Raw genomic sequence first — 16,024 nt, forward strand, 5'->3', positions numbered from 1 at the left:
CGGCATCTAAGTTTAGAATAAAAGGCCTGAGTTAGAGAACTTGTTATTAAGGTAATTAAATAAAAGGAATGTATATATTACTGATGATACAAGGTTCTTTCCTAATCTGACTTTGTTCCTTACAGATTTCCATAGCAGTACAGGAGAAAGTGTGACAAGCCTAACATCAGTGTTTTCTTTCTCTTCTCATGCACTGCTGCAATATCTGTTATAATTAGAGGTCATTGTTGCTCTGTGAAGGTGAGAGGGATAACCTTTGTAGCACTCCTGCAGATTGGTAGATCAAAACCAGTAAACAACAGAAGTTTGGGAAGCCCACTGTAGTTTATCAGTCTAGGTGCCATGAATCCCTCCACATTTTCTCTAGATGATATTGGGAGGCAATTTTATATTTATGAAAGGATAGGGAGAAACGTAGGAGAGACAATCGGTTATTTAAACTGAAAGTATTTAAATGTGTCACATCAAATGAATCAAATGAGCAGTAGTAGGACCTCAACATCAGTTCAAAATGTAGAAAACAAAATTAGTACAGGTAGTACCTTTGACCAGAATAGTCTCATTTTAGTAATGGTACTCTTGCTACTTTAAAGATAATGTTGACTTTTACTACTCTGAACTAATTAATTTGTCTGATTGGAAGGGGTATTTCTATGGTTGGCAGGATGATGACATTGCTACTAGAGGTTAGGGAGGAGGAGGAGGACCAAAGAATAGTCAGTTTCCAATTTTGGATACAAGCAGGGGCAGCCCGTCCGCTATGGCGGAGAAGAATGGCTCTACTTGCTTTTAAGCAATGAGAAACATAAAATGATAATAACTTAGAGTTATTATCAATTTATGCTTTGTATCCCCTTGCTTTGCGATGGGCGGGTGGACGGGGATGCTTTGCTCTCAGAGCAGTGAAGGAGTGGTTTGCCCACTCCTGAGTGCACTTTCGGTCTGCTCAAATAAGTCATGCACACTTTCCCTTTTCCATACAGGCTGCATTACAGCCTGCATGGAAAGCATGCCCACCCTTGCAGCCCCTGGCCGTGTGTCGTGTCACTGTGCTCAAACCAATCACAATGCTGCATTGCAGCACTGTGATTAGCTTTTGGGAGGTAACCTGGCTGCCTTCTTCCTGTTCCTGTCCGAGGTAGGAGAGCAGCAGCTGAGAAGACGCGGGACCCGGCCACAAGGTAAGTTTTATTTTTTATGGGTTTTTTCGATTCATCCCTCCCCGGCGCAAACACCCCTGACCCCTGTGCTTGCCCCACCCCCCATGAGCAGTGCCGGTCGCCACTGGATGCAAGGTTAACAATTGAATTTCAATATTCTGTTGGAATATCAAGTAGATGTTTTGCCCCACTGCACGAGTAGGGCCAGTTCTTGATCGAAGCTTAAAGTGCACATTTTCTTAATCACGTCAAAAGTTGGCTTTCTATTAGCACTGTCTATTCAATCAGTAAAAAAATCCTAAAATGGTTTTGTTTCTGAGAAATTGAGTCAAGGAATAAAGCCAGGAGAATCAACTTCTCTAAAAATGATGGATTGTATACTGTATGTCAATGGATGAATGCCATTAAGCACTTATTGTTTTAATTGTAATTTATCACATCACATGTAAGAACACACTCAAGGGAGAAGAGGACCCCAGGGATTTCTGTGCTGCTCAGAGTAAATTAGTATACGAACCACCCTTCCCCTCTTTTTGCTTTTATGTTTTATGAATTATTCTATACCATGAAATGATCAAGTCATCAAAATGATGGTCACTAATCTGAATCTCAGTGAGATCATGTATGTGGAAGTTGCTGTGGATTGAGAGTGCCACATGTATCAGTCTTGTTGACTAAAATTTGATGCGGCCTAACTTTGTGACAAGGATAGACTCTGGATTGAGCTTTGATAGACCAAGGAGGTGGGTAATGAAGACTGTGTTTTTCACGTGGTCTAGTAGAACAAGCCTGAGATGAGTGACAGCCATGTTAGGGTGAGGATTGCCTTTGTAGTGTAATGTGTTAGGACTTGTGTATGTTGGGAAGGGATCCTGGTTCTTTAAAATCTCTGATCCACCAAGAGAAATCTGTGCCACCTTTGTTTTTTCTTTACATTGTCTGTAAGATGCTCATAGCCAAAAGGCAGATCTAGCACAGCTGGAACTATATCTCACTATTGACCCATGTTTATGGATAACTACAATGGCAAAATGATCTTTTCATTTTAAGAATGCAGGCACACATGCATATTAAGTCAATGTGAAATATAACTAGCTATTACTCCTCCTCTCTTGTCTCCCTGCCTAAGAGCAGCTAGAGGTTCCTTGTGAAATATTTGAACATTTCTCTGATTTTCAGCCTTGACACCAAAATTCATAACGCTTGGTGCTTACTCACCCACCTAAAGTACTTGGGGGCTACCACTGGAATATATGATGATGTACAATTGTTACCAAACAATGGAAAACAATAGAGACTGTCCCACGGCTCCTCATTTCAACTCTGTAAATGAGGAAAAAACCCTGTTGTATGAAAAGGGAAGACTCCCTTTTTGCCTGATGGATGAAACACTAAGAATGATGCCCTAACCTCTAACCCAAAGTATTCCTACACTGTCTTTTTCTAGTACTCTGCAAAGCAGGCTTCTGAACGAACTCCTTCTGATTTTGGAGCATTGGTTTGACTTGGGATGCATTCACTATCCTCTGGAGTCTGCTGCAGTAACCTGGAGATAAATGTTCTTGCAGCAGTGGAGGCATGCTCCTCAATGGAATAAATCTCAGTTATCTAGTAGACCACTAGAAGGACTTGCAAACCTGTGCCAAGCTTGGGTGGTGCTACTTCATTTAACTTAAACTGGGATCCGCTCACTGGAACTAGTTCTGATCAAACCAATGAAAGCAAAATCTAGTTGTTGCCATGTTTGTCTCAAATTGGAGGAAATCTCCACTTCTGTTGGGAAAGTTTTGACTTACTTGGGAAAAACATCTACTTTTGCGGCTTTCCAAGAAAGACTGAGGAAACTGAACCACAACGATATGAGAAAAGGTCGATCGCCTGTTATTTAGGAGCAGGCAGGCATCCCTCTGACCTTTTCATTTCCTCTTTTAAAAACATTTCTTGGCTGAACCCACTCCAGTGAATTGACATCTCTGAAAGTGATAAAGATTTAAACAGAAGCATTACTCACCTGAGACCGCAACAACTATGTAATTGTACAGTCACGGATCAGTCTCACTTCCTTTTAGATACAACTCAACCTTCATCTGGATACATCATGTCTTTTAAGGATTAAAACCCTTACCACTAATATACATTGAAATGGTTTATAGATTGTTTTCTATGGAACAGCTACATTGTCTTTCATAGCTCTCAGAATTCGATTATCTCAATTTTTGTGGTATTTTGCTTATCAAAGTCTTATCTTTTTTACTCACCATAGTTTATACCTTTAAGTTCTTTATCTTCAGCTTTTTTGTTTGGTAATGTTTGTTACACATAATGCTTCATGGAGGTTAGAGTTGCTGCTCATGTTAAGCTACTATCGGTAAGCCCCATTGCAACTGGCATCAGGACTTTGACCTCTCTCTCCTATTTTTGATGATCAGATTTCATACAGGTTGAAGAAGACCTCCTGTTCACCTAGCTATCATTTTTGAGTCTCTGCTGTGACAGGTCCAGGGCACTCCTATTTGGAATGCAGCTTTTGACTGAGCTTGGTCTTGCTTGGAATATAAAAAACGTAGCAATGCATTTCAATGAATTTAACACGACGTCTTACCCACAAGTCCTGAAATGAGTGTGCTACTTCAGTGTGAATTAATTGTAGAGGCCAATCAAGGTATTAATGAAGTATAACACTTTGTAATAGCAAGACAACTGTATTCTCTATACTTGGATTGTACAAAGCTTTCTCAAGCTGCTACCACAGTTCTTCTCAGATAAATTTGCAAGCAATCCCTAAATTAACCTGTGCCCAACAGTTGGGTAGGTTGGCACAGAGCAGTTAGGCTTAAACCAAAGTCAATGTGTAAAGTATTTGTGCAACACTTCAAACCGTAACACACTGAAAGGAGCCTACAATACAGTTAGACAACTTCATTTTTAATAAATAAAACAAGTCCAAAATGACAAAGATCCAAATAGAAGAACCGGAGGTAGTCAATTTTAAAGATTTGAGTAAAAATAGCACCAAATGGCTTTAAGTGTCCTGTGGATATCTTCGTCAAGCCAGATCAGGACAGAGTCACAAGTTTAGGCTGAGCCAGTTCTATGGACCTAGTTAGGCCTGCTAAACAAAGTACATTCAATCCTGGTTTGTGGAGTCTTGCGAGGATCCGTATCGAAGATGCGTCATGCAGTTGAAGTGATGCATCGGTTCCGAGATGCAGCAAGGCTTTGGTCTGTGGTCCTGTTGTGTAATCATCAAAGATCCCATCATCAAGAGTTGTGCTGCCAAGTCCGGAGTCAGCTTTGTGTTGCACAGTCAGGGCTATGTGTCGATTGCGAGGCGCTGTGATGAAGATTCCATTATTGTCATCAAGGCTGTCATTAACAAGAGATGCAAGGGCATGTGCTGAGGATGTGTCGCACAGTGATGGTTTCAAGTACAATATGGGCTGAGGAGGCAATGCAGGTCCTTGCAATGGATCCAATTTATGCAGCAGCAGATTTGCGTTGGTTCTGCTCAAGGTTAGTTGCATAGCAGAAGAGCTACGTCAGCTCCGCTGGATTTACAGAGGCTGGCAAATTACCTTAAGCCCACTTATAGGGGTCCAGGACTGGGGTGGCACCAATTGGCCGAGTAGACTCACGGACAGCAGAGTTCAGGTGAAAAAGCAAAGTTGTTGGAAACCTGAGGCTTCAGATCAGGAGGCAATCCAACTAACCCTTGGAGTCACTCTGGTTTCAAGAGATGTAGGTCCAATTCTTCTTACCCTGGCAAAAGGGAGCAGGCAGCATGTCAGCACAGCAAAGCAGCAGCAAAGCTGTAGTCCAGCAGGGCAGCAGTCTGTCAGAGTGACAGCTCTTTAGCAGCTCAGCAGTCATTCTTTCTGGTAGAGTATCCAGAGGTCCAAACGTGTTCTGAAATGGTGGTGCCTGAGGTCCATTATGTATGCCCTGTTGAGCCTTTGAAGTGGGGAGAAGCTTCTAGAGGTTTCCCTTTAAAGTCCCCAGGCATCCTGCATTCCAGTCATGGCTCCAGTCTAACTACAGGGGGTATGCAGCCCTTTGTGTGGAAGCAGGACACAACCTATTAAAGTGTAAGTGGGGCTGGGTACACAACTCCTCCTCCTATCCTGGAAGACACACCTGAGCTCCCTAATAAGTGTGGCTGTCTAGGAGGAATACACAAAGCTTAACTGTCAACTACATCCAATCATGTGACCAGAGACAGGCTACAGGCACTAAATGGCTAAGGCAGGAAAATAGCAACTTCCTAAAGGTTGCATTTTCAGAATTGTAATTTAAAATCCAATTTTACCATAAGTTAGGATTTTTCATTACATTTTCAAAGACACCAAAAAAGAAGTGGGCACCTGCTCCCATTTGGAAATTACACCTTGTTAATTGTAATACAGTAATTCCAATGTTAATCTATGGGAAATTAGGCCTTGCAGTAGTGAAAAAACGAATTTAAGAGTTTTTCACTTCCATGACATGTAGAACGTAAAGTACATGTCCTACTTTTTTGTTAGTATTTAGTCAATATTTTAAATTAGGATTCCAAAGAAACCACACATGAACTGGTTCCCTATTCACATTATGAAATTAGTCTTAAAAAATGTAATAAGGTAACTCCAATGTTATCCTATGGGAAACGTAGGCCTTGCAGTAGTGGAAAAACAAATTTAAGAGTTTTTTACTAGGAAGACATCTAGAACATGAAAGTTTGTGTCCTACTTTTTAAATTCATTGCACTCTGCCCACTGAGCTGTCTAGGTCCTACCCTTCAGGTGACCTATATGTATTGAAAAGGAAGGTTTGGGCCTAGCAAAAGGTTTACTTTGCCAGGTCAAAATGGCAGTTTAAACTTCACAAGCAGGCCTCAATGGCAGGCCTGAGACATATTTAAAGTGCTACTTAAGTTGGTGGCACAATTAGTGATGCAGGCCCACTAGTAGCATTTAATTGAAGGTGCTTAACTAAACGTGTTCTTTTTAATGTTTAGTTGATCATTATGGGAGCATGTTCCATGTGCCTCTGGGAGTCTTTCTTCAATGGCCTTTCTTTGACTGCACACCAACATCTTTTGCTTCTTCTGAGACCTCTCAATGTACCTTGATTTCTAAAACTCAGTTTTGTTTCCATTTTTTGTTGAACAGGTCAGTCTCTTTTGAAAGAAAAAAATATCTTTCAGCCCTGTCAACAACCTCCAAGAACAAAGTACATCTGTCTCCACTCTATGGGAAAATACTCAAACAGACATAAGCCTATGGACTTGTAAGAGGTGATTTATGTAGAATAATACTTGCTAGCACTCTTTATTCAGCACCATGGTGACCATCTTCTATTATAAAACTTTTATGTCTTCTTATTTCTTTTTCTATTACCCAAATGATTTTGTTTCTGGGGAACACATACAAGTTGGACAAAGATCTGGTTGTAGACAGGAACACTTCAATATCACTGGGAAACTGTAAGTTGCTACTTATTGAATAATTATGTTTGATTAACTAATTCCTGCTTCTCCAGTGTTGACAATATAACTAGTGTAGCTGGAGCAGTTAACCATATATAGCCTGATAACACATTCTTTTGAATATATGGAAATGATAAATAATAATCTTTCGATTTAGGTGAACTTCTCATTTATATATTTAAATATTATTTAATTGAATATATGAATCTATATATGTATTTGTGCATACCTCGAAAGAATTATACATAAATATATGTGTAACTAAATATAGGAGCAATGTTATGTACACATAAATGAATAGGCATTTATTATTTTCTTATGTATAAACTATAAGGGAATGAAATGAGGTATGTGTAGACTATAACAGAGCGTGCTGGGTGAGAGAGACGAGTAGGTCATGCCAGTGAGCGTGTCAATTGGCCCTACCCATGGTACCCACTGTCTGTTGTTGGGGGATGAAGGAGGAGCCCCAATTCCCCCGTGGTCTCTGCTGGCTTCCCTCCTCCAGCGAGAGCCGGCACTGCTCCTGCACACAGGGAGTAGCAAAAAATGTTGCTCCTTGCTAGTGGGAGCAACTTTTCATCTGTTTCTCTGCCAGCAGGCAAGGAAACTGATAAAAAGCCCACTTCGAGCGGGCAGGAGCATTATTCCTGCTCCTACCCACTGGGAGCAGACCTACTCTTTGCTCTTACGTGGCAGGAGCTTTTAAATGCTGCTGCCAATCAAGAGCAAAAATAGGTTCCCTAGTGCTGACGATGAAACTGCCATGTCCCAGGGGTGGGCACCTTAGGACATAGTAGGAGCCCAGCCCTGGGGGCCCCCTTTCCTTTCCATTGCAAGTCCAGGCCCCAAAAGGGTGGGGTCCCGGGGGCAAAATTAGCCTAGGGGGGGGATTTGCATCCACCTCTCATGTTTATTATCGTCCGGGCCCCGGGATGGTAGTCCCCAGGGCCGTAATCGGTTTGGGGAGGGGGGCCACATGTGACCGGAGGGTGCAAAATACAAAACAAGCACAGAAGATCTCACTTTTTTAACATTTATTTTTGCAATGAATTTGCGGATCCTCTGCAAATTTGCGGCAATATTCTTTTAAAAGTGTTTATGCCCTGGTGGGTCTCTGTGGGGTACCCCAGCACCAGGCCTAAGTGGCCAGGGTATTCCTACCCTCCTCCTCCTCCTCCTTTTTTGGGGGACTTTTTTCTTGGAACTCAGAGAAGTCTAATTCCCTAGATGGCTGCTAACACTTCCTGGTTGAAGTGTTGGCAGCCTTTCAAATCTCAGCATGAGACCTGTTGGATCGTCAGAGGCTTCACATCGCTAGATATACAATTTTTTTTTTTTTAATAACTCAAAAACTACTGAAGGCGTCTACACAAATATCAAAAAGCACTCTTTCTGGACAAAGATCTAGTTTACAAATTTGGTTTACTTATGTTCAGCGGTTCAGGCTGTAGTCATGCATAAAATCCCTACAGGAATTTGCATGGGGAAAATGCGTTTTTGGGCCCCACTTTTTTCTCGGCCCCGCTTGAACTCATGTGATCAACAAAAAGTATTTTCAGAGTTGTACTGAGGGAAAGCCTAAGGCTCCACTCGCAAAGTGATTTTCCTGAGTACATGGGTTGATCGGGTTGAATTTGTGTACTTCCAATAAAAAGACTGCTTGTAAAGCTTTTTTTGCTTTATGGTGAAGTTCATACTCAATACAGCATAACTAAGTTGGTCATGGTGGCAAGCCAATGATCATGACTATAGGCCTGGTGTGTTTAAGAAATGGTATGATAAAGGCACTAGACCTGATGTATTTATTGTGAAAAGCATATAGCAAAGTTCATTTACCATTTTCCATGTTGCATTTAAGGGTGGTTTGTTATTTGAATACATGCCTTCAAATTGGGTTATATTACATTGGATCCCAAATATTACCTTAGTAGGCAAGCTTTCTGGTGTTGGTTACCTCCTTTAACAAACCATGGTTATAGAAACCTTGCACCATGAGAATCCTGGATTAGCCCTTTTAGGAGAAGCATTATTTTACTTTTTCAAGTTTCTGTATAAATTTGTAATTGTATGACTGTATGGCCTGATGTTTCCCTTCTGGCAAAGCTTATGCTAAGTACAGAAGGTCTGAGCTGGCTATTTTGACAAGTCAGTCATAAACACAAAAAGCGTAATTAATATGCATGGAAATGGTATACCAAATGCCATGGGTCTGGCTTCTGTATTATGAAAAAAATCATATTAAACAAACATTTCCAATGCAATAGGTCTCACATTTACGGGAGTTTAAGCTATTGGCATTGTAAATGACAATGTGTTTTATTAATGTTTCAAAAACCAAAACATAAATAAAAAGCATTTTCATTTAGAATGCCAACAGCTCAAACTTGCGTAAATGTGAGACCTATTGCACTGCAAATGCTTGCTTTGTATAACTGAAGTGAATGTATTTAATGGTGGTCTCAGATTTGGTTTTTGATTAAAATAATGCACAGTGGAGTAAAGTGATTTTCACAGGCTCACACATTTTGGCTAAATGGCAAAACTTAGTAAAGTAGGTAGAATCAGGTGACCAACTATATGTGCATCTCCATTTGTGCGTCCTAACAGTATACATTATTTTATATCAATTTATTTGGCAAAAGAGTTAATAAATGTATAGATGCACCCTGCACAGAGAGCGTTGTTGCTGTGTCATGAATTTGTTGTGCGGCCACATTCAGACACTGGCACGTCACGTCCAAAAAATGAACCCCAGAGCGAATAATAATGAGGGACTTCGTAGACACTCTCGCCGGTGATGGGTGCCAACAAAGAGTGTTGCACCACCAAAACAAAAGAAAGTCGAACCTGACCAAGTTCGAATCCCGGCGTCCTGTCATTTTGAGCAAATCATTTAATATCCCTGTGCCTAGACAAAAAGATCTGATCTTGAATTATTTAATCTGGTCCTCATGAAAAAGAAAGTTCTGCTACATAAAATGTGCAGAAAAGAAATCTTGCACATACTTGAAAAACAATCAACATCATTTTTTGGCATAAGATTCAAAAATATTTAGCAAGTCATCAATTATGTTATTTCCATCTGATCTTTTACGGCACTATTTTTGATGGATTTGCATTGGTAACGAGGGGCTACAATTGAAACTACATGTCCCGTAATGCAATACGGAGGAGAAGAAGAAAGGGGACGTTTGAAGCTTGTTAGGTGACCAGAATGCAGCTCAAACACAGCCAAATGCCCAAATCTATATTTTGCACCGTTTCAGATGTGGATTCCCTCACCCATTCACATACACTACTCTTTAAAGTTGCAACTGGACTAGAACAATGAACTGTCAGATTTTTTTTACCCACACACTTCCAGTCATGCCGGAAGTTCTGCAGTTGGAAAGCCATGTTTGGCGAGCATGGTGATGGCGAGGGCAAGTGAGAGCCGTCGAGATCTTTGGGGGTTCAGAAATGACGATTTTTTTGTGGTTTCTGCGACCTGGTTATCCGGACTGCGGCGGGAAGATGTTGCAGGAGGTGTCAGGTAATGCTTGCGAGCATGTTTCCAGGATTAGCTTTTTTTTGGGGGGGGGCAGTTTAATGTAGCACAAACTCGACCTGAAGGTACCAGAGCACTTTACACAAGCACCAGTTACATTGCAGATGGACACATTTATTTTTTGGTGGCACGAAGATTTGCCAAGAATCACATGGTGTTGTGCTGGCAAGACTCAAACTCGGTTCTACAGCTCCAAAGCCGGCAGCTCTGGCCGTTAAGCCACATCCTCATTATGCCCACGACATGATTTTTATAGAGCAGAATGTATTTTGTTATCTAAAAAGGCATGCCTTCATTAGGGTCTTATTGCCTAGAAGTGCCTTCAGCAGGAGGTGGTGGTTATCAGAAATGTTTGAACAGGCAAGAGCTGTTTCTGATTCTCCATTTGATTGGATTCAGAGGCGGGTGATGCCCTTCATTGTGGTCAACGGCCGCGAGCGTGATATCTCTGCAAGATAAAACAATTGTTCCCTTTCTGTTTTGCAAGGGGCGTCGAGTACATGCAAAATGCTCGCATAAAGCTTAGTTTCAAGTAGTGACTTCTTAGACAAGCAATAAAAACAACAAGCCGCGATTGTCCTGGGCAGCTTCCAAAGTGAAAGCGCGCACTGCGCGCAGAATATACAAAAAGCAAGTTGTCCTGCCCGAAGTAGGACAAACTCAACATACAAAATAGTGCTTACAACACCAAACAAGCATTGCAATGCTATAGGACTTGGGGGGGAGGGGGACAAGAAGGAAATAGTGTTTGAAGTAAAGGGGCCAGTAGCCATGGAAGAATACAAATGACAACACGGCCGTCATGAGGAGGGACCACCAAGCTTAAAACCAGCTGGAAGGCAGCATTTAGGACCTAAGCCAATGAAAAAGGTGGGCGGAGAGTGGGCAGAGCTTCCACAAAGCTTCTACGCTATACTGAATACAGGTTGCCTCGCATGGCTAGACCTTAAAAGTAAATCCAAAAGGCCTCCAACAAACAATACATACTTCAATATATGTAAACATATATTCATATCTATACTACTATAATAAAGGAAGAACTTTCAGCCTTTGAGGCGGGTAAACTCGGGAACCACAGCGCCAATCCACACACCCGATACACCATTGGAATCGTCAGGGTGTGTAGATGGTTATAGGTGAAATACATTTTTTTTAAAAACGTTATTTAAAAAATTTACAGTACAAACAAAAAAGTAGTCCCTCCGAAGTAGCGCCGGCCGCGACGTGTGTGCTCACATCAGGAGCACAGGGAGGAGCGGCGTCCAGGAACGCGACGAGGAGCGGCGGACATGGCGCGGGGGAGGAGCGGTGACATGAGGAGCAGCGGACAGACCAGCGGCGGTGCGAGCAGCGGACAGGCGGGAGGAGCGGCGGCTGAGGTAAGGGGACCCATGTCGGGGCAGAGGGGACCCATGTCGGGGCAGGCGGGGGTCGGGGCAGGCGGGGTCGGGGCAGGCCGGGGACGGGGCAGGCGGGGGACAGGCCAGGCGGGGGCCCGGCTGCTGGACAATGTCGGGGCGGGCGGGAGTCGGGGAAGCCTGTTGCTCCCGGACAACGTCGGGACGGGCTGCAAGTAGTTACATAGAAGGCATTTGGGTCAGCTCTGGTCTACATTTGGTCTGCCTGTCATTTTCATTTTGGTTCCCAACCAAGACAGCGCACTACATGGGGTAATGGTTCAGTCACCTCAGCCATTGGCTCTCTCACACTGTGAATTATGGCATTTTCTGATCGTATGAGTACCTATATGACATGAGCGTACTTTAGAGTCAGGGCTGGTTGGCCGGTCCATTCCTATTCAATTTTCTCCTTTTATAGTTCAACTTTCATTTCTTTGCTCCTCTGCTTTTTATTTGAATGCTTCTTAAGTCAATATTACGGCGCTCTCTCTAGGCAGTGCTAACGATTCACTAGTTTGACGCTCATTTCATCTACAGTGTGTGGCATCCCATGTGGGCACTTCCTCTAAACCAGGATACTAAGATGGAGCCGTAGTCCTTAGTGTATCATTGTTTTCTCATTGAAAGATGTTTGTTCTAAAAGTAGCAGCCATGCTGGAACTTCAAAACAATGATAGACTATTTACAAAACCTCTTCAAGACTGACCGATAGCGATATTTATTTTTGTTTTGATATGCCCACCATGTTTCGACAGCAGCATGTTTTCTATTTTCTACTTGTATTTATTTAATTTATTGTGCATCTGTTGTTAAATTTGTGTGTGTTTTATTGTGAGCGTGTCAGAGGATGAATGCAAAATTAGTCAGGTGAATAAAGAGATGCATGAGTACGAAGATGCATGACAGTACATATATGATGAACTACTGAGTTCTAAAACACATCAGTGACACAAGAGGCACTATCATTGTTAACCCAAACCTATTGACAATGCTTGTTTAAACTTTGCCAGCTTTGCATGTTGTACAACTGATTAAGTTAAAAAAGTATGTGAACTAAATACCTTACTTTATGAACAACGTGCATGTCTTTCAAAGAGCTTACAATAAAGAGCAATTTGATAAGTGGTGAAACATGGCTTCTCCATGCATAACAAAAGGTAGTGGATATTTATCTGTCCACAGACTAAATACTACATGTTAATGCCATGGGTCTCAAGATAAGTGGGAAATTCAGCACAGAGAAGCAACTCATGTGTCATGTCTGGACTTTTTTTAAATCTACCCACTAGCATTACATACTACGGGCCTGATTCACAAAGGTAATCTTACACTTTTATGTAAGTTTATTTTTTGGGGTATTCACAAACTACAAGTCAATAGTAACTTTATGACAGTGTAAACTTTGCAGTCAGGGCAGAGAACTCTGCACATACAAAGGCAAGATAGGCCTACCTTTTTATGTGCAGATTTCTCCACCTAGCCTGGGGAATCTCCGCAGTCATAAAGTTCCTATTAAATTGTAGTTTGTGAAAACTGAAAAAGAGTGAAATTACACAAAAGTGTAAGTTTGCCTTTGTGAATCAGGCCTGATGTGTGATGGAAAAAAGAGAAAACACTAGAATTCCTCAAATCTAGAGCAGAGCTATTTCCTTCCAAAGGGTCCTAAAAAAGAGTAAATGTCTGTCACTTGGGCCTAGGCATAGAATGTCTGATGGAGTTCTAGGCATATCAATACATCACAATGGAAATTCCAAGTGTCTGATATTGTTTGCACCCCTATCAGATTGCATTATGCTGTGTATCCACTCAGGCAGCAATATGTAGGTTCTGTTACTGTTCTCTCCACAACAGGAGCCACACAAAGGCACCCTATTGTGCATAAAGCTACGAGTTCCAAAGCTCATCATTACAAAGCTCTCAAACCATCTTACTGCAAAGATTTTCTACACTTTCATGGTCACCAAGGACAAGTGACCTAGGAGCTTTTCACCCTTTATGCGCCTGAACATGCTTTACTTCCACTTGGCACCCACATAAACGGACTTCCCCAACTTTCCACTAATGGACCCAACGTTACAGGACCTCCGGCAGATCAGCACCTACTGTTGATTCCTCATATCACCTCTTTACTGTCAACCTTGGAGCATTTGACACTTTTAATGTGATCTGAGCCTAGTAATCAAATAATACCAAGGTGTCATGCAGCAGCAGTAAGAAGGATAGAGGCCCCTCCTATTAGCATGCCCATAGTTGTAGCCACTGGGATTCAGTACTGGATAATAAGATAATTTCCTTTTCATGTGTGTTATTCACCCAGAGGCAACCATGATGTCAGGAGTAGGCATTTCTGTTCAATCTGGAATTAATCAGTCACTGGGAAACCCATTAGATTTACAGCAGGGTGAACCTTGTGTATCCTATTGACTTTCCACACCTTGGCATTGAAAGGTGCCAGGTAGGCAAAACTTTTATTGGAAAGGGAAATCTATATGATGTAGAACACCTATTTTTCCACTGCCTAACCTTCTTTACGCTTGAAGATTTCGAAACTAGTCGCTAGGGATGCATGTCAACACTTTAAGCAGAATTGCAGAGGAGAGTATCTGTTTAATTAAGCACCTGTCACTCCCATGCTGACCACCAGGGCCACTTTGACCACCAAATAGAGTGAAACAAAGGTATACATATGAGAACCTGCGCCAATGCATACTTGTCGCTGCTATTCCTCCTGGCTTCCCCTTCGCTGCCTTGAGCAAACACTTACTGCTGTTTTACTTCCCCTTTGCATACGGTTACTATTTCTTGTACACTGACACAACAGTCTTCAAGATTAAGATTTCAAAATTATCCAGGTAATTTCTTAAATCTTCTCTTAAATGTTATGACTAGCCACCCATTAGGAAAATACTTTGCCATCTACAAACATAGGCTGTCCATACTCTATTGAGCTCAGGGTAATAAAGTCAAATATTTTCTCACATACGATATTTGTGACCTTAACAATGTTACATTTTTAAGCACGCATACCGTGGGTTTGGAAACCACCAGCATGGGGTCTCTGAATACCAACAGACATACCCATTTGTGACTCTTCGCCCACTTTTGCAGGTAGCACCACAAAGGAATGTCTATGACCATACAGTGGTGACTCAGGAAATTTCAATATACTGCTGAAATGTTAATATTTGCAAACGTCATTTATGAGGGAAAGGTTCTGCCAGTCCTTACTCATCGATCTTTTTATGCGCATAAATTCATTTTAGGCTTGTAAAAACATGTGCTTATCCAGCCTTAGCGTTACACAATTTCCAAAGCACACCGATCAGTATATCAAAGTGTTGGAATAACGAGGATTGCAGGTCAATTCGATGGGAGTACGTTTAATTGAAGGTTAATACTATTTCATAAAAGAATAATGCAAAACAGACATCATGTAGATATATCCAACATTTCAGGTTGAAATAATATGCCAAATGCTGGTAATGAAGAGCACGGGGTGCAATTCTCATCAGAGTGCATAGATTGCCTCCCAAACTAGACACAATTCTAGGTTTAAATTCGACAATATCATGTAGGCTTGTTTTTACTCAGACTGAGACGTCTGGTTTCAGACGCTTTGTGCGTCCTAGATGCGCTGCTCTGTGCAGATAGTTAAACCTGGCACCATATTTCACAAAAGGAGCCTGATGATATCTTTAGGCCATAGAAACAAAATAGGGCATCACTACTTCTATCAGCAAGTTTATATTTGTTCCCATTTTACAGTCTTTTAGCGGTTATTACCACTGTCACGGAAGATATAAATGAGTCCGTTCACACGCATGTTGTACATTGCCTAGTGAAAATGTGGGCCCATTACATTGAAATCAAACATTGCAATGACCGGATGTCACAGGTGAGAACGAGTGTTCCTTACAGTACCTTGTAGGCAGCCAGGTGAATCGCCGTGAATCCATTTCTGGTCAGCCGAGATGGGCGCAGGCCTTTCAGCATGAGGGTCCTAATGTGTGACTTGTTACCTTAATGAGAACACAGCTAACGTTAAACGAAGGCTTTGGTTCCAGCTGTGTACAGACATACGTAAGAAACTTTCCTCGTGTTTCATTCACCAGGGATCATACATTTGCCATTTAAGAATGTCTAACAAGAAGGTCTACAAAAACGTATTTCATTGGTAACTCAACAATGTAATATACTAATCAAACTACCCAGAAATGGAATTTGCATAATCATTGCTGGGCCTGACTGGAGAGACAGAATGGAAAACGCCTAAGGCAGGGCAGGCCCCCCCACCTCCCGGCTGCCGTAGCAAGCAAGGAAGATATACCATTCGCAACCAGCATTGGCAAAGTCAAACGGTCTCGTCTATGCAAGAGCTATTGGTTTTGGCAAAATGTTTTAGCCATGTTGTACACCAGTGTGGATGCTGTTCATCAAGGCTAAAAGCTTG

At 41.8% G+C, this 16,024-nt stretch overlaps 1 protein-coding gene across 2 annotated transcripts in view; it reads right to left on the reverse strand.

Annotated features, from left to right (window-relative positions):
- The window catches only part of TNNI3K (TNNI3 interacting kinase), a 2,668,544-nt gene that overhangs the window by 2,473,485 nt on the left and 179,035 nt on the right, over positions 1-16,024 (reverse strand). For both annotated transcript variants that reach the window (XM_078668672.1, XM_078668665.1), the window contains exon 4: positions 15,496-15,593. In XM_078668672.1, the coding sequence (XP_078524798.1) occupies positions 15,496-15,593 (98 nt within the window). The remainder of the gene's footprint in view (positions 1-15,495; positions 15,594-16,024) is intronic.

Source organism: Lissotriton helveticus, chromosome 1_2, assembly GCF_964261635.1.
Source record: "Lissotriton helveticus chromosome 1_2, aLisHel1.1, whole genome shotgun sequence".
Taxonomy (NCBI): Eukaryota; Metazoa; Chordata; class Amphibia; order Caudata; family Salamandridae; genus Lissotriton; species Lissotriton helveticus.